At 38.8% G+C, this 25,457-nt stretch overlaps 1 protein-coding gene across 7 annotated transcripts in view; it reads right to left on the bottom strand.

Annotated features, from left to right (window-relative positions):
* Positions 1-13,095: 13,095 nt before the first annotated feature.
* The window catches only part of LOC134499773 (glutathione hydrolase-like YwrD proenzyme), a 50,662-nt gene continuing 38,300 nt past the window's right edge, over positions 13,096-25,457 (bottom strand). For 3 of the 7 annotated variants that reach the window (XM_063306601.1, XM_063306599.1, XM_063306600.1), the window contains exons 8-12: positions 23,719-23,890; positions 21,119-21,281; positions 18,075-18,245; positions 17,028-17,112; positions 13,096-13,988 (exon numbers count right to left, since the gene is read on the bottom strand). In XM_063306601.1, the coding sequence (XP_063162671.1) occupies positions 13,756-13,988; positions 17,028-17,112; positions 18,075-18,245; positions 21,119-21,281; positions 23,719-23,890 (824 nt within the window). In that variant the 3' untranslated portion in view covers positions 13,096-13,755. Of the gene's footprint in view, positions 13,989-16,730; positions 16,799-17,027; positions 17,113-18,074; positions 18,246-21,118; positions 21,282-23,718; positions 23,891-25,457 lie in introns of those variants that run through there. The other 4 variants (XM_063306603.1, XM_063306604.1, XM_063306606.1 and 1 more) reach the window with 4 other exon arrangements.

Raw genomic sequence — 25,457 nt, 5'->3', positions numbered from 1 at the left:
TGGACAGTCTACATATGGAGGTTGAGGGTTCTTCATCTCTACAGGTTTTTAAAAGATTCTGATGGATGGCTTAATTGGCTTTTCTGTAAATTGTGGGTAAATAAATAAATTATAGGTAAATAATCCTTGTGGTCTCTTCCAACTCTACAGTTCCATGATTCAATGATATTAAGAACAAACTGAAGGGGATTAGCTCATGGGATAGTAGAAATGCAAACAATCTTTTCAGCTCAAACAAATAATGGTTATGGTGAACGATGATGAGAAATAGTCGTGTTTTAGTTGCTCTCACAGACTGCTGATGCTTCGTGGTCACACTTTCCATTGGAGGAATTCTGGGATGACTGGTCTGTACAGAGTTTCTGGGATCTCTTTAGATCTGGTAGCATCTAGGCTAGGCTATGAACGAAAAGATTTTAGGATTTAAGTGACTGTATTGTAGACAATCACAGCCATTAAAATGAATGGAGTGATTAATGCTAGGCAAGCAAGGAGAGGTTAAAAGGGCTAGAGTGACTTCCGTAGCATAATAAGAAAGCACTTGAGGCAGAAGAGCATGACTTCTTTATCTGGAGGCAGTGATATAAAAATAAAATTAAAATATATCCAAGTTTCCAGAGGACTAAAGTTTATACATATTTGCACCAGAAGTATACTTTTTGTCATCCCAATTCTTCCCCCAATGATCATGAGATTGCCTCTTCCAAATGCCCCAGCATTGTCTTTGGCAGCTTTCAGACAGTGCACAGTGCACAGTCAACCAGACACTGTGTATTTGTTTTTGCATTTTACGTTGTGATGGATGGATGGATGGATGGATGGATGGAAGGAAGGAAGGAAGGAAGGAAGGAAGGAAGGAAGGAAGGAAGGAAGGAAACCAAACCAAACCAAACCAAACCAAACCAAACCAAACCAAACCATATGAGGGTTATAAATAAATGTATCTTCTTCATTGCACAACAAAAGTCTCATTTAGAAGCATCCTTCAGCTCAAAAGACAGTATGTTTTAATGTACATTATTGATACTGCTATACCACTGAATCCTAGACTCATAGAACTGTAGAGTTGGAAGGCATCACAAGGATCATCAGATCCCACCCCCTGCAATGTGCAGGAAAATCAACTAAACCATCCATGAAAGGTAGTTGTCCAGCTTCTTTAAGAGTCTAAAGATGGACAAGTCATATGTGTACAATTCCGCCATTATACAAATCTTGCTCCAAGGAACTTGTTCCATATTGTGGAAAGTTGGAAGAGGAACTCAGTTGAGGAGACTTGGAAGAAGAACTCAGATTGAATAAATAATCATGTTTACATATACAAATATATTAATACAGTTGTGTATTTTTGTTGTATCTCTCTTGTACCACCTTCAAGAATGAAATTTTCTTTACTGTGCCAGTTTGTGCTTGCTAGAGATTAATCAATTATAGAATTAATGCCTTAAGAGGAGGTGGTAGATTTGAGGCATATTCTTATCTCTCTTCCTTCCGCAGTAAAGTGCAGGAACAGCTTTTAGAATAACAATTAGACCTTTGGCATAAGCTGTATGTGGCCTTTCAAGGAATGTGTCTACAATGTTTTCACACCATGAAGGATACCCACATCTCCCTTTGGGCTTATCAAGTGATTCTTTCTTTATCTGGGATCTCCTTTTAATGTATAAGCATGCTCTAACTGTTTTGGATTAACATTCTGCAGTACCGTATATTAAATCTACATAATATTATGATGGTCTTGCTCTCCCATTTATGTACCTGAAAATGGCTATCATGTCTCTCCTAAATTTTCTTTTCTTCAGACTAAACATCTCAAGTTTCTTCAGCCTGTTCTCATAGAGAATGTCTTCAAGCTCCTGTATCATCTACCATGCTCAGGACAACAAAGTGAAAACAAAAACAAAAAAACCAAGTCCACCTTAATCATGGATCAAAAACAAAATATGAAACTGGAACCTAGAAATTGAAATTAAATCCTACTTCAGTTTTGTAACAAGCAAAGACTGATAAGGAACAAAGTAAGGCTGAAGCCTCATCTGGGATTCCTGCCACCTGATCCATCATCATATAATCAAAAATGTCATAGCACAATGTGAATAATCCATTGAATAACGCTGGGCCAAATTGCTGTGCAATTTCTGACATTATCTTCTCTGCAAAATAAATTTCTCTTTTCTGCCTTCTTCTCCAAGTGTTTGAGAATTTCTTTTGAATTTCTCTTGGTGGTATTTTTTTTTAAGATTATTTTGTTAAAGACTGGGGGTACTGCTGCTGGTGATTGCTTCCTGTGATACAATTATTTTTACCAGTCTGAAGCCTGCATGGCTAGCCACATTTCTTAATCTGGAAAAGGCCTATGGGAGAGCTTCCTCTTGAATAATTTCCTTGGGATTTAAGTGAAGTTTGAGAAGCCAGGAAGGATGCTTACCCTCTAAAGGTCTCCATGGAGACAGATTAAAGCTTAATGTTGCAGATTGGTTCAGGCAAAACCCTTGACATCTCCAGTTAAAGGGATCACATAACAGGCAATGGGAAATTTTCTAAAATTCTACAATTGGAAAAATTCTAAAATTCAAGCTTGTCAACATTGGACTAGGTGAACAAGCAAGCTGCTCAGATCACCTTATCAAGAAGAGCACTTCCTATTTCCTTCCCTCATTCAATTTATGAAAAAAAAAAGTTATTTCAAAGTTGAAGAACATTTCAGTGAACGGAAATGGGGTATGTATGCATATATTTAATTACAAGATAGCCAAGAGGTCAGGGTCATTGTGGGAGCAGCACTACTCCAGAGCGTTAGTTAAGATTTCAGTGCATTTCAGTTCCAAGATACTGGGTGGAATCATTCTGTACTAGTACGGTACTATCTTACAATTTGGAGCACTGAATTTTCTTTTGTAAATTTTGTAAATTTTCTTTTCTAACCAAGCTGCTAATTGTGAGCTGGCTAGCACATAATATCTTTGGAGTCCTTGGTGCTCTCTGAGCCTTGTTGTTTTCTTGCAGATGTTTCATTGCCAGACTAGGCAACATCTTCAGTGCAAAGAGGGAGTGGGCCTTGCTCTCAGTTTATATGCTGTGGCTTCAGCCCTGAGCTACAAATATTTGCTTCGATTGGTACATAATATCTTGCAACAGGGAATGTTTGCAAGTTAGAATTAAAAATGGATGTTTATAGTTTTTTTTAAAAAATCCACAGTATATATTTGGGGTATAAGTGGGAGAAAAAATGTTTCTCCCACCCCCTTGCAATATATATATATAACAAATATATACATAAAACACAGAACTGCAGCACCTCTGTTTGGGGACTAGAAGTAAGGGATAACCTCAGATTAATTTTCCCACCTAGATCTGAGCAACAGGTCAAGACTATGTGAAAGCAAAATGTCCAATAATTAACCTTGGTGACATGGAAGGAAGGTAAATGACCTCCTGTCTTGCAATGCCTTAGGTCTCAGATTTTTTTGGACATGTTGAGGCTGGTTAAATATTTAATATTCAGTTAAATATATCTGGTAAAAGAAGCCAGTACCTAAGTACAACACAGGTTCTATGCTGATTTTTCACAGCATAAAATGGAATGTAATAGGTAAAAGTGATCAGAGAATGTACATGTTAAAGAGGAGAAACTTCTTTCCTGGTATAATAATAATTTATTAAACTTGTATGCCTCCCAACTGTCAGTGGCTCTGGGCACCTCACAACATTCAAACAAAGAAAATACAATAAAATCAATAAAAGATAAAAGATAAAGATAAAAGATGGCAAGAGTGATGAAGCAAGGAATCTTTCTCTCGCTGAGGAGATAGGTAGATAATTATAAATGAATAATACTGGATTATTTGATGGACATCTAGCAAATAATAATGTCAGTTACTCAAATATATGTATTTGAAAGTTGCAAGGATTTCAGCATATTCCTGTAAACTACTACTTTCCCAGAGGACTTTGTTTACCAAGTAGGTTGATTAACCTTTCAGCTAACTAAAACAGATTTAAGCAACTTCAGTTCATTTGCCAGATTAAAATTCTTATTTTGAAATATTCTAGAAGTAATTAGCCTGAATAATACTAATATTAAATGAAAAACAGGACTCTGTTCATGCAGGAATCAAAAAGAAATTTCTCACAACGAAAATACTATTTCAGACTTGGTGCTAAGTACAAATACCTTATCTTAGTGATAATATTAAGCTCCAATGAAAGACGAAGGGCAGGTATACAGGAGAAATATACTGGTTTTATACTTGTTTAAATTAAATTGCTTACCCAAAGAATACCATGATTAGTAGTTTATTGGATATATTTGGTCCAACATATATAAAAGGTGCACATTAGGATAACATATATTGATGAAATGGATACATTAAGAGAAAATACATTTAAAATGTATTTTGCTTAAAATTATGCTTGCCTGAGATATTTTATTTTTAAATTGCAGATACAGAAATAGGACAGAGTTGACTTGTGAATTAACATTTGTGAAATTAACATGAACCAACAATAAACTGATTGAGTTTAAAGGGGCTTTTTTCTAACTAATTAGGTATGGAATTGTAGCCTAGGAATAAAGAATATGTGCTGGCTTACACATCTGACAAAAACCATGGCTTGCTTAATTATAATTTGCTAAATAAACCAAAATTGGCAAGGTTCTTTGAGAGTGATCACCTATAAACCCTTCTTGAAAGACCAAAGTGGTTGGATTAATACAATAAGTTAAGTCAAGGCTGAAGGAATCCAGCCAGTGCACAATAATTGTATCTTCCGAATTTTCTTAAATAGAAGGAACAGAAATACTTTTAATAAATAGATAAAAATGAAGGTTCCATAAAGTTTAGGTCTGAGGTATAAAAGCTAAAGAACAAAAAAGTGTATGAGTCAGTGTCTGAATGTAATAGAAGCAAGGACAGTTTGCAGGAATACAAAGATATGTACAGGGAAGGGTGTTGATGCAAACTAAATTTACTTAGAATTTATCTTCTGGCCCTAATTTCTTTGACTTAGTATTTCTTGCTATGTTTCTGTACTCTACATACCATTGCTTACCCTAAAAGGCAACAGGATGATTGGTGCATATGGAACTAGATAGGTATAAAGAGTCTGAAGATTTTTGGTGGGGAATGCCTTGTTGATCACCAGTCTTGATTCCTGGTGACTGCCTCAACAAGTCCCTGCAGTTTTCTTGGCAAGATTTTTGGAAGTGATTTGCCACTGCCTCTTTCCTAGGGCTGAGAGAGAGTGACTGGCCCAAGGTCTCCTGGTTTCTAACCTGGTGCCTACACCAAACTGGCTCTCTGAATAAATTAAGAATCCTAAAAACACATGATTGTGACTTAGGCAACAGACTTACAGTGATGTTTAGAGACATGCAGCCATCACCAAACCAATATATTAATAATCAGGAGAGGTTTTATATTACCTCCATGATGGCTGGATTGTATTACAAGATGCTACAAGTCACTAGGGAGGAAATGTTCTAAATTAAATTCCTGCTTTTTAAAAAAAATCTTAATTCATTTGGACAGTCACTTGTAACATCCTTTCAAGGCATGTGGGAGACCAGTGAGCACTTACAGAATGAATGTGGTTGGAGGGACCTTGCACACTGGTTACATTAATTGTGGTTTGGTTTTGAAAGGAAAAGGAATTTGTGAGAAAGACTTCCAAAGAAACAAAGAATACCAAATGGAGGTCTTCAATAAATTGTAGTTGCATTTGGGTGCCACCCCCATAATTTATCCACCCATTTCCTTTCATGTGTCTCTCACACCTTCAGTCCTTCTCTTCTGCACTCTTTCTTGATCATTCTTATACAGGAAGAACCAGTATCATTTCTGGGCCTTTGATGTATGCAGTAGAAGTACTGCTACCCATTATGAACTGGAGCTACAACTTACTGAAGAAGGGGATGCAGGCAGGGAGAAAAGCATCAGGTATAGGGCACCACTTCACATGTGTATCTGGGGCCAGAATTTCCCATATTTTCCTGCACACATATCCCCCAAGAAGGGATTGAAAAAGTCAAGAAGTTGGCCACAACCATAAGATCTGAGTCTTACCCTTTCTTACATGTGTCATGATGCACACTAGAAGAGGCAGGGCTTTGACTGTATGATTGTGGCTACCATCTTGACTTTTTTGACATCCCCTGTGGACACCTCTGCTTTTCTGGGTGTTTGGGGGTATATTTTGGAGGTTTTGTTTCTTTTTACATCTATTTTAGGGTTTATGCTATAGTTTTCATATATCCTTTATCTCAAAATGGTGGGAAACTGTGCCATCAGTGTTTAGCAATCATGATTAGGGTAGGGAGATGCACAAAGGGGCTTGTGGGCCATCCAGTCTTAGTAACTAAAACCTTGGGACAACAGGGAAAGTTGTATCACTGACAATTACCAGACCAGCTATAAACATCTGAATTATAGTAATTGTATCAAGGCAATCCTATACTTATTCATTCAAAAGTTAGTTACATTGATTCATAGTTTCATTGATTTCCATAACGATTATTCCTCAAGTTGATATAGGATTTGTGCTAAATGAAACACTGCTATATTATATTAGATTACTAACTATATTGATAAATTCCTGCATGTATGTAACAAGATCTTGTATGAGACTTTTATAACAAAATCTCTGTTAAACTTTAAACAAACAATTAAACAGGAACAATGTTTGTAATATGAGCCAATGTGGTCCTAAATATCCTAAAAATAATATTCGCTATATAAAATAAATCACAAGTCAGCTTAGGAATGCAGCCATTGTTACAGTGACTAATGAATTGATCTCTAAACATTTTCAAGTCCCAACACTCTAGCACAGCCCTTTTATAAAAAAAACAAAAATACATTCACACATGATCAATATAAAACAGCAATATACTTGAATCAGATATTCTTTTCAATTTCTACATAATGAATTGACCAATTCAGATCCCACTGATTTCTAAGTCCAGTTCAAATGAGCATGTCTTGTTTTAGAGCTGATGCACGTACATGAATGGAGACAGTTCTCTGTCCTATATATTCCCTTTGATGGCAGCATTTATATCACGCAATTCTGTACAATTTGGAAAAATGTTGGATTGATCTGCTGAGTGCGTGGCCCCCCAATTTTTTTCTGAAAGTTGCTGCCAAAGGTGACAGGAGGAGGAAATCAATAAATACAAGGGGATAATCACATAGACTATTACTTAAACCGAATCAAATAGAATTTAGTCCTAAACCTATCTAGGATATAGAAAATAAAGTTTTACAGAGAACTTCTTTGGCACTATCAATTTAAAATAATGAATCATCTTCCACTGTTGACCTTTCCTATTCCTACTTAGATGCCAGTCCAGTCATTATCACTGATTTCATCAAACGAAAACAAAATCTGGTTCAGGGCTGTAATATTCTTCATAAAGAGGAAAACAAATTCCTTACGATACTTTTTGTTTTATTTCTCCGTTTACATGAGAAATCTTTGTGTATTCACTGCTGAAATACGAGCTTCTAAAGATGCAGACATGGTAGCCCTACTTTACTTGCTGAGTCAGTGTATAAAACATAATAAGCAGTTTTGTTGTGATCAGATAATCCTAGAACACATTTTGGAAAACCTTTTAACCATGCCCACCCTCCAGTTCAGGCAATTATTGCTTGAATGGTGCAAAGAATTAATACAAACCCCCTTAAGATAAGTAGATTAGGGAAAAGGGTCACATTCCATTTAACAATATTTTTGGGTTCTAGGCACAGAGGCAAACATGGCCACTCAAGGATGTAAAGTACTTATAGAAACCAACTGCAAGTTATTGTGTAGCTGTGAAAGAAAAAAACTGGCTTGTTGTTCTACTAAACTGAAAGCTAATCTTTCTTGACCCTCTGCCAGAGCTAATATATACAGGTAGTCCTCACTTAACGACTGCCCTGTTTAGCAACAGTTTGAAGTTATAAGGGCACTGAAAAAGTAATTTGGCATGTACAACCATCAGTGTTCCCATGGTCACTTAATTGCCATTTCCGTGATTCACAGCTGGCTTCTGACAAGCAGGGTCAATGGAGAAGCCAGCAGTAAAATTGCAAGTGGCGGACATGTGATGTCTCACTTAACAACCATGGGACGCTGTGTGAAAAAACACCTTTATTTGCTAAAATGTAAACATATTTAATGGAATCTGCTCCTTTCCGTCCACTAATGACCGCATTAGTTTGGAAGGCACTGATTTTAAGGAGGCTAAGCAATACTTGATCTTTCACCTAAGACTACAATAATACCGGGCAGGGGGGGAACATTCCTCCCAAGTTATGTAGATGTTGGCCTTCACAATTTCCTCCAAAACACAACAATATCCTTCCCTTTCCAATCTTATCAGATTAAGCAGGATTTTAAGTGATAGCATTTTGGCTTTGATGCAGTTAGAAGTAAAAATTCCTGTTTTTACTCTAAAGAAGGGGAAGTTTGCATCTTATCCAGCTGAATATGGAACTGGTGAGAACTTCCTTCATTAGCTCTGTTCGGTAACATCCTCTTTCAGTATACACTAATGTCTAGACTTTAGAACTGGTTTTATTTAATTACATAAAGCAAAGTTACATACATGAAGTAACTAGTTATCATCAGAACAATTGACCAGGACATCCTACTGCAAAAGTATCCTTGGCCCTGTTTAATAATAATAAACTTGTGCTTTTCATCTCACCTGCACCAGTAGTCCATTCCCTTGTCCTAGATATTTTAGTTTTAAAACTACAGCTGAAACAATAATTCTCTCCAAAAGGGATTAAATAAAATAGGAAATCAGAATTCTTAAAATCTTGCCTTGGGTGGTACATTCTTCTTAAGCTGCATTGCTCTAAGTTATGATCTGTTTAACATAATTTATTAATTTCACTATAATTGGCTGGATTTGCCCCCCAAAATTAAATCCTAAACAAATGGTTTGTGGATAACAGTAGTTGGATTCATATAACATGTTAACCCCAAAACCAAATAAAGTAGATTTTAGAGTAATTTTGTGATATGAACAAAGATTTAGCTTTCATTTTAATCCAATTCTTGGCTTATAGCTCTTCTGAGAAGCCAGGATCTATAAACCAAACTGCAGCTACAAACTGGTTTGTTAACATATAGATAAGTCTGGAATCCATGATCAGAAACAATTCAAAGCTTTTCTATCTTGAGATGTTAGTTTAGCTGTTCCTGCTTAACAAAGGAGTCATGTAGAAGCCATTGGGCCAGAATTTCTAGTTCTGCATTTCATGTGTGAACACATGGAGCATTTTAAATAAAATTAAATGAAAATTAAATTATAATTATAATTATAAAGGCTAATGCGATTAAATAGTTAATAAACCTGTAAGGAAGGTCAGGTATGATTCAATACCACCTAAGCAAAGGAGAACTAGAGACCCAATCAACACTTTACATGCAAATAAAGGATTCTCCTCTTTTGACAGGGAATTATAATTTTAAAAAAAATACATACATCCAATTTGTATTCATTTACAGAATAGCATGATATACAGAAGTTGTAGACTCCAGCACATTTTACTGATGAGTTTAGGAGCTACTATACGAATTACGCTATTGTGCTTTTTTATCTCCATTCTCTTGGAACAATTAAAAACTAAAAATTATGTAAACACGAGCAGTGACATCCCCAGAATTGCAGACTAATTCTATCTGTCTGAAATCAGACTCTTAAATGATTCTTTTGACTTTTAAATGAAATGCACAATTCTCACTAGAACTTCCAAGATTTTTGTCTCCTGAAACCATGGATCTGTGCTGAAATTGAGCATATTGTTGCAGACACAGCAACAGCTTCCTGTTTTGTAAAGCTCACTCTGTCTTTCTGACAACAGAGGGCACCCAGCCTGTTTTACAACTGAAATATTCTGATTGTGACTGCAACACTGCCAAATAAGAGCATAAGCCAAGAAAAGGCACCTATTAGTGATGATAGTAATAGTGTTTGAGGTTTACATATTTACAGATTAATAACCTCACTGGTATGAACATGCATTTTTACTGAGTGTGAGTTGATTTAGAGAAAGTGTATAATAATATGACCGGGTTTGAATTATGGGAATGTTCTATATGGAGTTGAAGGTTGATTGCTGAGTGCAGTAAGGGTAGGTAAGTAAATAAAACATGTATGAGAACATATAGAATGCTACTTATGGATAAATGTATAAGGAATGGCCGTGTTACAGTAGAATTGTGATGGCTGAGGGCGTGAATACTCATATATTGTTGTATGCCAGTGATGGGTGGTTGGTTAATGACCTGAATGATTTGCAGCAAATGTTAGATACATTATATGATCAAATGTAGAGCAGGGGAGAAGGCCAGATAAAATCCACCCAGTAAATCTATGGGGATGAGAAAGATGCCCAGGCTTGGGCATGGCAAAGATGGAAGATCAACTAATTACTAACAAATTTAGCACATAAAAACAAACCAAGCCAATGGATCATTAAACAAATTGTGCCCAGAGTTCTCACTTGAGGCACAAATGACTAAGCTCAAATTATCCTACTTCGGACACATTATGCAAAGACCCAGATCTCTGGAAAAGGCTCTAATGCTGGGAAAGGTGGAAGGAAAGTGAAGAAGAGGATGACCAGCAGCAAGATGGACAGAATCAGTTACAGTGGCAATGAGTGTACCATTGGGAGACTTGAAAGAGAAAATCTATCTATGTGGTCTCTAAGAGTCAAAAACAATTTGATAGCACATAATCAATCAATCAATCAATCAAAAGAAACACACAAGTGGCACATCATGGGAACAGAAGCCCATAATGCCATATTCTCCTTAAAGTGAAATATAATTCCACATAAATAAACCTAATCTAAGACTTCACATGTGCCTTTTAACTGGAGCTCAGACATTTGTTCTGATCAACCCCACATACACATACCCCAGTAACATTCTTACAATGATTGTTAACTTCCTGTACACAGAAATGAAATCATTTTCATTTAGAATGTAGAATGTTATAAAATCCTTACTGGACCCATATACTGAAACATTATCCTTTAGAGAACAACAAAGTTAGGGTATAAAATGTGAATTAAATTTCTGGATCCAAGCTTGGACTTGCAATATCCATTGGTGACTTGAAGGGCAAATGGCCATATCATCTCAGACTACTGATTGTCAGTTTGTATAAACCAAGTCATGGGCATTTCTTGTTCTTTTTTTATTTGTGGCTCATAAACCAACTACAGGAGGCTAACCTTACTGAAAAAAATGTAGCCTACTCTGCCCTCTTCTCTGTGGCATGAAGATCACTTCAAAAAATTTCAGGAGATCACTTCAGTGGGACATGGACATGGAGCAAAAGGAAGAGTAGTCTTACAATATTTATTCAGAAACAGTGAAATTAAATGTGCAGTGTTGCTTCAAGGAGTAAAGTTTGGCAAAATCATGACATGGAACACTTGACCACAAAGATTTCAGATTTGCCAGTACTGGCACCCATCATTTCATCAAACAGGTCAACTTTCAGTACAGGACAGTAGAATAAAAATTTGCTAAGCTGTCCTGAATTTGGGTGTATGTTCTTTATCTGTAAATGAGTATTTTATTTTTTTACCTTATGCAAATTCCACATTTGCCTGGTTTACTGTTAATGATTCTGCAACTGAAATGAGTAAGAATTAAATTTTATTTGTATCATAACACTTACACTGCTGTGTGAGCTGCACTGGGTCCCAGGAAGTACAATTCTGGGTGCAATTTAAGATGCTAGTTGTCACTTTTAACGCCCTAGATGGCAAGTTGCCAGGTTACTTGCAGGACTGCTTACCCCTGATGGTTTCTGCCCTTCCTACTAGATCTGGCAGGGTGGGCATGTCTTGGGTCCCCTTGGTGAGGCAGTGTTGTTTGGTGGGCCTTGGAAGCATCCTTTATGGAACAGCCTCCCCCCAGAGATGAACGTGGCCCCAACCCTGTCGGCCTTCAGGAAAGCCGTGAAGGCCCGGCTTTTCCCTTGGCACTGAAGCCAGGATGCTGATAGAGCTGGCACTGGGGGTGGGGGGGTGGGGCTTGACAGACAGATATAACTTTTTATTGGGGCGTTAACACAGTTTATTGTTTTAAATTGTTATTCTTAATGTATTGTGTTTTGATTTCGTTCACCACTCCTAGAGTTTCTTTTGGTAGATGGGTGGCTATAGAAGTTGGTTCAATAAATATAATAAAAATAAAATAATAGCTTATTTTCCTATTTAACACCTTCTTGCTTCAATATTTGCAAGAACTGCATCAGAGCAAGCCCAGTATTATAAAAATAAGTTAAGTATGACTGTTATAGATCCAAAACTTCTATTCACTATAGGATTTCTGCCAATTCCCCTGCCCCATCCTCCCCTTCTGCAGTCTAGCACACTGTTTCTAAATATCACCCATCCTCCAGGAGATCAACAGAGCAGAGTGACAGGAAAGCCCTGTTCTATGAACTCTGCTCTGCTCACCAAAGTGAACTTAAAACTAAAGCCAACTTTTTAAATTAGCCTTCCTGCATGACAGCAGAACTCTAATAAATGTGATTCAATATGAAATGCATATTATATGCAGTAATAAACATTGCAGAGACTGGGATTTGAGATTTACAGATACCCATGAGAATTTAGCATTTCTCTCACTTTCAATAATAAATTTTCCTTATCAGAAAAGAGCTAAAGAAAAATCTTTTTTTTTTAAAAAGGCACATTCCTGTAGATACTAAGCAAAAAGTGAAATATAAGACCGCTTCCTGTCTGTTAACTCTTTAAATGTTTGTGTCTTTCTTACATAACACGTCATACTAGAACATTCATTAAAATGAATTCAGAAATATTATTCTGAGAAACAAATCCTTTTTGTGCATATCTCTTTTTGCTGATTAAATAATTTATATTTATTTTATAAAGAAGTGTTGCATAAAAATCCAAATAATACCAACATTGTCTCCAAATGCAGTAACAGTAGTTGGTAAGACTTACATATAACATGCACTGTACAAATTATTTCCGAAAAGGCTAGGGAAGGAATGACCTGTGCTCGCAGTTGTTCAAAAATTTATATATTTGTCATAAAGGACAAACACAGTGTCAACAAAAATATTTTATATTATTGTGACTAAAAAATAGTTCATAAGTATGTAATCACATGCTTTGCAGTTACTCAGTTTATACAAAACACTAAATCATAATATGTTTTTAAAATGACAAATAATATGCAAACACATCTCAAAAAACAAAAAAATAAATGATTTTTGCAACAAACTATAATTGGATAACATGATTTACTGATTTACAGGTCTTGATTTTAAGCCAGGCCTTTTCCTTTTAAACTTGGAATCCTGACTTACATTTGGTTTTGGTTTTGTGTTGCACTTATTTCTCTTGGTATTGGCAGAAAAAACATGGAGGAAACAAACCAAGAAATGGTCGAACAAATCAGGATTACTTTTCTCCTAATATCTGGCTTGTTTAATAAACCATGATTAAGCATTACGAGAAAAAAGCAGCCAAGTGTATTGTCTAACCTCATCTGAGTGGCAGATGAGTCTCACTTTCCTAAATCACAGGCAAATAAATGAAATGATTGAACTTGGGATTTCTCCATGCAAAGCATGGACTGTTATTATCAAATCATGGTAATAGATCAAACAGATTTTGACCCCCCTCCTTTTTTTAGTACATCATCATGTTGTGTCACTTTGGAATTTGATTTTATTCACTTAACCTAGCCATCTTTTCCTCCACACTAGTATCCCAATGCACAACCATCAGCTCGAGGATCAGATCCAGCCCAGAGAACACTGTAAGAAGAAGAGAGGGCTTTTTGTCTCCACCATTCTCCTTTGGTGATAATTTGACCACGTCCAAACATGCTCCTGGCATAGCCAAGTACAGGTTCCATGACATTATGACCCATGGCTTTCAAATCATCTGTTACGTTTTGAGGAATGCCATCTTCCAAGAACACCTGCCACGCATCTAATGATTAAAAGAACAGCATTCAAGATTTTATTTGCAGATTTGCAATGCTAAACAAATGTACAATTATGTTATAAATAGCACCTGACCCCAAGTCCAAAATACTACTTTTCAGGACTTAAGCATGATCCCACAAAAGAGAGATAAAATATTCTCACCCATCCTCACAGGAATAGGGAGGGAAGTCTGAATAGGGACACTTTTAAAGTAACTCCTTTAAAGTTATTGAATGACAGCTATAACTCTGCAGCTAAGAAGCAACCATCCTACATACCCTGCATCCTCTTGAGAACTGGGGGAGGAAAACAAAGTACCAATGCTGGGCATCCTGTACAGCTTCTCTGTATGATTGCAATTCTATATAGCAGGGTTCTTCAACCCTGGCAACTCTAAGCTTTGCTGGCTGGGGAATTCTGGGATTGAAGTCCGCACAGCTTAGAGTTGCCAGGGTTGAAGAACCCTGCTATATACAATATGTGGCCCTAGGGCTACACATGACCACACACTTTAACATATTGGATGCATGCTCCTTGCTAAACTGTAATGTTTAATGCAGCATCAGAAAAACATGATGAAATACACCAAAATAATACTTACTGCATTTAATTAATTGAATTAAACTAGAATATATATTCCATTCTGGGAACCAGTTTGGTGTAGTGGTTAAGGCACCAAGCTAGAAACCAGGAAGCCATGAGTTCTAGTCCTGCGTCAGGCACAAAGCCAACTGGGTGAGCTTGGGCCAGTCACTCTCTCTCAGCCCTAGGAAGGAGGCAATGGCAAACCACTTCTGAAAGACTTTGCCAGGAAAACTGCAGGGACTTGTCCAGGCACTCACCAGGAGTCAACACTGAGTCAAAGTTGTGCATGCGTGTGTGTATTCATTCATTCATTCATTCATTCATTCCATTACTATTAAATAGCTTTTTTTGTGACACCAGCCACACCTTTGCACTGAATGTTTGGAGCATTAAAGAGGAATAGATTTTTATTTTATTTATTGCTTTTCCTGCAATTTTTCTGCATACACTATACTAAATCCTGGTAGAATGGCCAAGATGTTCAGGGTAAGAACAGGGTGGGATTAGAGAAAGAAAGGCTGTCTCTGCTAATTTTGCCCCTATAAAAACAAACCTGTGAGGTGGGATGGGTTGAGAGAGAGTGACAGGTCCAAAATCGCCCAGTGAGTTTCAGGGCCAGGTGGGGACTTGAACTGGGATATCCCTGATCCAAGCACAACACTTAACTGCTACACTGCACATGTGTATGACCTTCCTTCCTATTCATTTTCACTGCTTCAGTCTAGCAGATGAGGAAGACTAGAGAAATGCTGAGGTTATGTTTTAAGAACTTCCTACTAAAAGTGCAATTCAGCAACAGAGATCTTTGTCCAGGCTGGTTCTGAAGAAGTTGTTGGATGAAAAGAGATCCTTTCAAGCAGCCTTCACAAACCTAGCATCAATGCGGGATCAAGAAAGTCAACATCCCCAAGGCCACCAGGTTACAGAAGGCTGTTTTAACGCTGCAATCCTGTGCAATTAGCTGTTAATACTTGTTTCAAGGACTACTGAAACTTGCTGCTAAGTAAACCTGTGTCTCACTCTGCCTTAGGGCAATAGGTCTAAGTAGATGAGTACCTTTCAACTAAGACATTGGTCCTGTGGCATCTTAAAATTATGTACCTATATTGCATATTGTAGATACAGAAAGATATATGAATGAACATATACATATACATGTGAGGGGTGTGTATGTGTGCTGGAGCCAGCTTGTACTGGCTTATGAGAAGTGACTGTTAAATTTTCTGACAATTTGTGAGCTGGTTAAGAGCAGAGCTGAGCTGCTATGCCTAATGTGCCGAAAATCTGTTCTGTGGCTAGAGATTCAGCACAGTGGCAGCAATGGAGCAGTTTCTCAAATATTTATCAGCACACTGCTATGCATGTGTACACACACACACACACACACGCAACACACACACCTCTATACATACATATGTGTGTGTATGAAATTTATATTCCACCTTTCCTTCAGGATGGGCTCTCCTTTTCTGGATACAGTCAAGGGGAGCTTAGACAGCCATGTGTCTGAAATGCTATATTTTGGACTTTTCCTCTGAGTGGGGGATTGGATTCCATGATCTAAATGACTCTTCCAACTCTGTGATTTGCTGCAACAAACAACCTTGTATTTATATATTTAATACAACTGGGATCTATAGGGGAATGGAACTTTTGAGCAATTTCTGCTCATTGTTGGAAGTAGCTTTTTTGTGTGTGTGCGCCTTCAGTCAGTTTTTGACTCCTGGTGACTGCCTGGACAAGTCCCTGCAGTTTTCTTGGCAAGATTTCAGAAGTGGTTTGCCATTGCCTCCTTCCTAGAGCTGAGAGAAACTGACTGGCCCAAGGTCACCCAGCTGGCCTCATGTTGAAGGCAGGACTAGAACTCAGTGTCCCAGTTTCTAGCCTGGTGCCTTAACCACTACACCAAACTGGCTCTCTGGAAGTACCGTACAGAGACTAAAATACATCATCAGATGTAAACCTATTTGTGAGGGGGGAACATCAGAAATTCCAGCTTTCCATTTGCCACTTTTTGCATGCCTGTTCCTTTGTGTAAGGTGCATCTACTGCAACCATTTGCCCAAGAACAACAGCAAAACAAAATCAGGCAAAAGAAATAAACCAAAGGGGAAAACAAAGTAATAAAAAGAAACCAAATGCAATATAGGGTACGAAATACCATTATGTAAACTGTACTAATTTTAACATACAGCAGACTGTATGGGCCTTATTTCATTGCTGATTTAACTGGGAGAAAAAGAATGAATTGAATTCATCTCTGAACTTAATTACAGTAGAATTCTTATTACTATCCAAACCTGGGCTATTAAATCTCAATCAACAAGATTTTCTCTGCATCTGTAGCACTGTGTCAATATAATCAGCACTCCTTTTTAAACGAGCACCTGACAACTACTTTAGCTTTCTTCCAGCCTATTGAGATACATGGAACATAAACTCCATTTTAGAGTCTTACTTTTTTTGCTATACTCCATATAAAAACGAGATGCATCCAAAGCCTCTTGTGGATTCTTTCCAAATTCTAACATATTCAGTAGTACCTATAGGAACATACACAAGAGGGAAATGCAAACCTGGATTATCATGAGGAAGTTATCCATTCATACAATACCAACAATCTGGGCAATATTGTTGCATAATACCAGAGCCAGTTTAGTCTAGTGGTTAAGGCAACGGGCTAGAAACCAGGAGACTGAGAGTTCTAGTCCTGCCTGAGGCATGAAAACCGGCAGGGTGACCTTGGGCCAGAGCCCAACTCACCTCACAGGGTTGTTATTGTGGGGAAAACAGGAGGAGGAAGGAGTATTAGGTATGTGCGTCCCCTTGAGTTATTTATAAAAATAATAAAGGCAGGATAGAAAATAAAATAAATAAATAATAAAAAAAATTTCTATGTTGCTATATACATTTTTACTATGTTCACAAAATCACCATCAAGGTAATTGGATGCTTATTTCAGGCATACTAGATCCTGCCTAAACATTAGATCCAGTAAAAGATATGCTGCATGCTCACCTGATTTTATTTTTTAGATTCTTTTAATTAAAGAATAAACAGAAAGCCAGTATGTAACAAGGTGGAATCTCAAACATCACATTAAATAAATAAACACACATACAGTCATTTCATGAATGCCTCTGGATCTGATATAGACCCCCTCCAAGCATTATTTTTAAATAAAAATAGTAGGCAGCTGCAGCATTTTTTTGGATGTACACCCACCTTCCAAGAAAAAAAGGTAAGATGTAAATGGAAGTGGAGGTAGAAGAAACCATCTTGGGAAAGTTAGGACGGTGGGGACCAATCTCACCTATTCGCCAATTTTGTTGTTTTGTGACTGATCTTGATTTTCACAGCAGTCATTTTGTGAGAATGCCCATGAAATGTTCCCCCAATTTCAGATTTGCTCAAAAGCATATACTATATTCAATCATGTAAGCTTTGAACTGCAAAAGATCTCCTGAGGACTAATAAATTACGCCCAGAGAGAACAGATACTTACTTGCACCTGACCTTGTGGTTGCATGAATCCTCCCATCACTCCAAAGCAGCACAAAAGTTCTCCTGAATCAGCAGCAGTGGCCAGAGCTGGTATAATTGTATGATAGGGGCGCTTCCTAGGGGCCAGGCAGTTTGGATGATCAGGCTGTAGTGAAAAACTGGCTCCTCTGTTCTAGAGATAAATCAGTGCAGTAAGTCACAGACAGATAAAGCTACTCATGGAGTTGAATCCTACATTATCCTATCACATTATTCAAGAATGCTGGTAATAAAAAAAAATCAAAGCAAAACCACAGATCAGTGTTTCTCAACCTTGACAACTTTAAGATGTGTGGACTTCAACTCCCAGAATTCCCTAGCCAGCCATGTTGGCTAGAGAATTCTGGGAGTTGAAGCCCACATATCTTAAAGTTGTCAAGGTTGAGATACACTGTCATAGATACTACAAAAAGAGCAGTAATCAATTGACTTGCAATAATAAAAATATTTGTATAAAATATATGGTATGAAAATGAAGATGAAAAAATCCCTATCTGTCCTGAGTCATTGGACCGAGGACATTACACGTTCTTATCTCTGATAATATTTCAACACATTTTAAAAAAAGATTTCAGTGGGTAAGAGAAATTTAAAATGGAGAAGGAAGCCTTCCAGATCTGCCATTTCTCTACTTCAAATAATTTTCTTGCAGCTTCAAAACAGGTGTTGAGTAAGATGCAGAGATGGGGAATTATTTCCATTTTACACATCACAAATGTTACAAAATTGTAACCTCTCCTGTTTTCTTAATGCTGTCCTGCATAACCCATTAACTGTTATTTAGAGATGCCACACTAACCATTGTTAAAGGACATGTACTCATGATGCAGTCTTTGTCTCATCCCCAGTCCACCATGAAAGCAGCCTAAATTCATCCTTGACTATTCCGATTTGCAAGTAGTAATTTTTGTCTTTTCCCAACAGACATCTTAGCATGCAATCTACAGTGCCTCAATCATGTCCTTAGTGATGACATGGTGAGGGGATGGCATCCTATTGGGCAGTTCAGGCTGCTGAGGTTATGCCCCTACTCTCTGGTTACTATCACTGCCCTCTATGGAAGTTTTGGCTTAGGTTGCAGGAGAAACCAGATACTTGCTTTCCATGGAAACATCTGCCTGCATAATGCCTGACTCACGCTTCATTCAGCATTACATGGGCTCCTTACAGGCACTGATACATTGGTCTCCCAGAAGATATTTAAACTGTTATTAAACACATCTGCAGTGGTCAAAGGACAAAGGGTTACTGGTCAATTAAACTTGGAAGAGATGTATTTCTGATTCTGCCCCAGTTAAGTGCATTAAAGGTTTTCTGCTACTTCTGCTGCCAAACAGTTTTACGTGGCCATGTTTTCAACTGTTTTTATTCCTTTGGAAGGGAGGCAGTGCTACTTTGCTTACTTTTAACGACATCTGGGTATCCAATAGGATATTTCTAGGTGCTGCTGACTGTAGCTCCTTGGTGTCAGCACTGCCATTCCTTGAATCACCTATCCATTGAGGATATTTGATTAATGGGGGTGAAATTGACAAGAGTTCTATCAGTTTTCTTTTCTAGCCCAAGTAACAGGAAGACCACTAAACCATTCCACCAGTCTGTCAAATTTCTGGAATAATGGTAAACCTCTGTCCAAAAATAGCCCAGCTGACAGGTTGATGGGATAGAGGACTGCCCCCTTCTACTGTAGCAACCTTTCAGCAGATGCTATTTTTTTGGACACAGGTCTACCAGTCTTCCAGAAGACCAATAAATCTGTGTTCACAAATAGCTCTCATGTAGAAGAGGGCTGATATCAAGTGGCAGGTTACTGGCACGGAGTGTTTCCTTATAGGTAACCGTTCACTTGGGCAACCCAAAAGGTGTCTACAGCTTCCATACCATCCACTCTTGCCCATGCCTTCCCCATCACACTTTTAAGGATGGTAATCAAAGGTGGTTTTTCCTGTCATCTGCTGATATTGGGTGGGAGGAGATATAAACTGCAGGAATCTACCAACTGTTCGCCTTAAATTGTCCTGCTGTAAAATTCTAGGGACAGGACCACTCTCAAGCCTTGTTACTGAGACAGGGTAGAACTTGGCCATTGGGCAGCATAAATTATCCCATTTTTCTGCCTACTGAAGGGTTGGAGGACATGTGAACGTATCCATGAAGAAAAGCCCTTACACACAGGCCCTTCCTTGTTACGTGAGATTCAGCGAATGTGCTACCAAAATGTGGGCTTTTTCTGTGAAAATATCCATACTGTGAAACCAGTCACTGGGTTATGTTTGGCAGGCCCATCATAATTTTATATCAGACTGGCCTATTCTCTTGAGCTTTTAACTTTTGCTTTTACTGTTGGTTTTCCCTTGCTACCCAATGTCAGCTGCATTTAATTCCCAGGATGCAACTGAGATATCTTTAATTCCTAAAAAAACATGCCTTCTGAAACTATTCTATCAGCCTCCACAGAATAGTAGGAAACACTCTTCCTAGAATTCAACTGGCACAAAAACCATAAATTTTTCGCAGTCTCAGGGGTAGACTACACCGTGGGGCTTAAAGGTATATTTAGAATTTTGAGAATATATCATTGGCATACTCACAGTATGGCAACCACGGGGAAGAAGCTTAATGGGTGCCAAGTTGGATATGGCCAAGTATAAAGCACTCCTTTGCCTACTACCTTACTTTGGTTTTTGTTTTGGTTTGTTTTCTTGGCAGATGAATATATTTCCAGGCAAAGCACTGGTTTACATTTTTATTTCCTAAGAATGCCTTTCAAGGTCCCAGAGGAATTCTTGTAAATACAGATGAGGCTAAAGCCTTGAGTTTGGCTGTGTAGCCAACTAGCTTTTGTTTTTAAAAAAACTAAAAAGAATTTAAAATGGCTACACCTGAATAAGGAACAATTTCAAAACAATCCTGATGTGAATTAGGAACACCCCACACTGAAATGCTAATACTAAAACAATCATCTCACCAAACACATATTCATAATGCTAAAAAATACTTTCTCACTTGCAGTGTAAATCCACAGCCATCTGGCACCAGCCCTGTACCAAATCCTTTATAGAGGCTGTTAAGGAAAGAACAGGCATTGCCGTCGGCATCCACCACACTAAAATAAACTGTGTCATTCCCCACTGGGAAGGGATTTCCATGACTATATTTGGCAGTTGCTCTGGTGGGGGAAAAGAAGCAGAAACTTTAAAATGTTGGTATGGTTTGTAGTGTTTACAAAGTGATGAGGCCTGAAATCTAGTTGGCAGCCTAATTCTCAATTTCTGTTCTCCCTAGAATTTATGGGAAATTTGCTTATTTGAGGAAGACACTTATTAAATTGGGCCAGGGTCTATGGCCAAGGGTCCCCTTCTATGTAGTTCTTGCACCCAAATCCCACAAAACATTTTGCAAATAATTGTAATATATTGTTTCAATTGTTGTTTTATTCTAGTCTCACTTAGCAATAAGTGAGTAATAAATAAAACTGCTATGACTGCAAGAGGAGATGGGGCCAGGATTTTCTTCCCAACCTTTTTTTTCTGTTTTGAGGCTATTTAAAAAAAATGGAGGCATAATGCACCTCCTATTTTATTTTTATTTTTTATTTTTTTGCAGAAAACAGTATGGGAGTCCAAACCATGTAGAGGTGTTCTGGATCAGGGCTACAGAGCATTTTTTAAAAAAAATTAAAGTGGCTATACTAAGAAAACATTTAACAATTTATTTATTGCTATGTGTACTTTAGAAAGTTGAAACAAAGTAACATAGGAAATGATCAAATGACCTCTTGTGAACTGATAACAACTGGGTTTTTTTTTAGAAGTGTTTCCACTGGGAGGTTAATCCCAAACATAGTGCTGCCAAGATTAAGCAAACATTTTATCTAAAGTACACAATATTGGTATTTTTAACAGACTGATTCTTGGGATTTTCAAGATGTGTTCTGGCATCATGGCCAGTTTGACACTTGAAAATGTTCTAGCATAATGGAAATTCAACACTTAACTAAATTCCTTAAATTTAAATTACCAACAGTGAGCACTTTTTAACAAAATATGATCCTTATCGAAATATACATTTACTTTTTCCCCACTTTGACAGTGTTCTCCAGGTATATATTATTAGGCAACATTCCCCCAACAACAAACTCAAGCAGTGAATGCCATAATTTATATAGCTATAATATGACCTCTCACAAAGAAGCATTAGGAATTTTCAAACTTGAGGAAAATCTAGATGTTAAAAAAGTGCATTTTGAAAACCAGCAACTTAAGGGGGCAATCCCTCCACACGAAATCCAAAGAGAACACATTCAGTGACTGCAAAATGACAATTGTGGCAGTCTGTGGGGGTGGGGGAGACAAAACAGGCAAGTTGGTGGCTACAGCAGCATGAATCCAAGTCCTACCTCTTCTGTTGCACAATGCTGTAAAAAGGGGTGGGCTTTGATTATGTCATGGTGACCACCATCTTGCCTATTTTGACCCTTCCCTACAGGCACCACAGGTCAACTGGAAAAGAAAAACTGAGGATGAGTGGAGTAGTGGGCTTCCTTCCTTAGAGGGAGGCTGGAACCTGAACAGAAGACCTTTATTAAGAGAGTAGACCATCTGTAGCATCTTGTCATTCTTTAAACTGGATGTGTAATCAGGCACACTTATATGCTTCACATTTTTCTCTTCCCTCCTCTGCCCAGCCCATATGCACATACTCACTTCCTCATAAATTTCATCTAGTGTTCCTATAATAATTTGTCTGATAAAAACTCTGTATTTGATATACTAAGCAATGTAGAAGTATCATCGGTATACAGGTAGTCCTTGTTTAATTACTGTTCTGTTTAGTGACTGTTTGAAGTTATGACAGCGCTGAAAAAATAATTTTACGACTGGCTCTCACATTTACGACCATCACAGTGTCCCTGTGGTCACGTCATCGAGATTTGGGCACTCTACAACGGCATGTGTTTATGACCGTAGCATCCTCCTGAGGTCATGTGATCGCCATTCACGACCTCCACAGCCAGCTTCCAAGCAGAGACAATGGAGAAGCCAGCAGTTAAACTGCAAGTCGCAGGTGACCATGTCACTTAGCGACAAAGTTGCTGGTCTCAATTGTGGTCTTTAAGTGAGGACTACCTGTATTATTAATGTATTAGATTTATAGCCTACCTTTTGTTCAGGAGCTCAAGGCAGCATCCATAGCATGCCTTCCTCTTACTTTTCTCCAGAACAACTCTGTGAGGTTAGACTGCACAAAGTTCCCCAGTGAGCTTCAGTGTCCGAGGGTGTACCCTAACCTGAGGCTCCCCACTCCAACTTGCAACTTCTGTGTATCCATAGAATCCGAACTGTAGATACTCCTGGTCTATCTAAAATTAGTTATGAAACAAAAGTGTTTTGAAAGCAGCTTGTGACACTTCACAGTGGCATGCAGTTTGGAGAGAAACGTCAGTACTGGGCATGACCAAGCAATTGGAATAGCTGGTAACCATTAACATAACTTATTTTAAAAGAAAGCCAGTAACAGTAACACAGTGGTACTGCTTGGTATTTAATAAGTAATTAATAAGTAACGGCACTTATTCATAAAAGCAAACAGCAAAAGCAGCTTACCTCTGTAAATCGATTAGCTTTGAACGGTTTCTGGCATAAGATTTAGAAAGGAGCTGTGCTGTAGGTACTGTTCCTTTTTCTGGATCAGCACAAAACCAGAAACTATCAGCAAAGCTCAGCTTGAAAGCTTCAATTAAAATGTGCAAGTACTGAGTAGAATTATGGTCCAGGTCTACAGAAGGAAGCCAACAAAAATTATTGTTTGCAATTCATAAATTCCTTTACATACCTAGAAGTATAACTGTGTATACTCACTACTGATAAACAAGTTAATATACTGAATTCATTCATATATTATTTTCTACACCAGAGGATGCTCTTCACCCAGGCCTTTGGTGAGTGTGATTGAAGCCCCTTTTCTTCTTTTTCTTTGTTCCCATCTAGGTTTGTTATCTCTGCTATCTTTGTTCCTTTTTGTTTTTTCTTGTTTTTAAATGTTTTTAACAATTTGAAAACTGCCCAGAGTTGCTGGGAGTCAGGCGGCATATAAAGATGATGATGAGGATGATGATTGAGCTTTGGTAATAAGCTCCATGTCATGCGCTGCCTACCTTTGAATAATGCTCAGACACTGGTTTGGTGGATCAGGCTCTGGTTTATTCACAGCGCAGGTACAGCGTCGGGAAAAAAGCTGAGAGTGACAGGAGCGCGCCGGTGCGGGGTTTAAATACCCCGCGCCGGTCAGCGCCCCCTCACTCGCGGTCACGTCACCCCCCTTTGTCCAATACGTTGCCCTGCCGGTGGGTGAGGGGTTGCGAGGCCCCGCTGGCGTTCCGGGATCGCCCATCATCGGGTTTTCTATTCATCCGGTGATTGCTGTCAGCTGGGCGATCTCCGTTGTATTAGCGCTGATGGCTTGGGTGTGCTCCGTGATCCGTTTAGCTATTGTTTGTCGGCCGTTAGTCGTTGTGAGTTGATGGCTACTTATCTTGAGCCCCTTCTCCTGTTTCCTTGCTATTGTCATGTGTGCCATTGCACTGATGACTTCAGCTCAACGGCACTCATGACATACTGCCCCCTGTCCGAATAGTGCTCCCCCCCGGTTTTCTGGTTTTTTCCTTTTTCTCGGTGGAGCTGTCAAACGGAATTTTTTTTTTTTTTTTTTTGAAATTCCCGCCGGAGTAGTTGTCGCCCCTCCCTTTGCTCCTCCCTCTACCACGTGCCTTCCCAGGGTGTGTCCTTAGTGCGCATGCCCGGGTCACGCCCTGGCGTGCGCATGCTCCAGCCACACCCTGTTTGTTTGGCTCAGTTCGGCGAGGAGAGAGGCGTGGCTGGTCGGGTGCTTATCAGCTCCAGGTAGGGCCCTTCTTTTTTATTTAAAGTGCGTCGCCTTTGTTATTTGTGCTCCTGGGCGTTGCCCCCAGGTTGCCCTGTTGACTTGCTTGCCACTCCCCCGTGGGCCCGGGGCGGGGGGAGGGTGCTGGCGAACGCTTGTCACTGCCTCGTGGGCCCGGGGCGGGGGGAGTGAGTCCCGGGGGGGGAGGTCCACCCAAGTCGCGGGCTTGGGGGGGCCCTTTCCCTTGGGGCACGGTAGGCGGGGGGGGCCCGCGGGGGGGTTTTTTTGCAGGGGACGGCTTGCTAACCTTGGTTGTGGCTTGTCGGGGTATGCCCGGTGAAATGCCCGGGTCAGGTCAGGCGCGTTAACGTTGTGCGCCGCCACCCATTCCGGGTGGGGGAAGTATTTCCACCTGACCAAATAGTGTAGAGTTCCTCGTTGCTTGCGGGAGTCGAGTATGTCC

Source organism: Candoia aspera, chromosome 6 (assembly GCF_035149785.1).
Source record: "Candoia aspera isolate rCanAsp1 chromosome 6, rCanAsp1.hap2, whole genome shotgun sequence".
In the NCBI taxonomy this organism is placed as follows: Eukaryota; Metazoa; Chordata; class Lepidosauria; order Squamata; family Boidae; genus Candoia; species Candoia aspera.
Note: the sequence above shows the minus strand (reverse complement) of the source record. Positions and strands in the feature narration are given on the sequence as shown.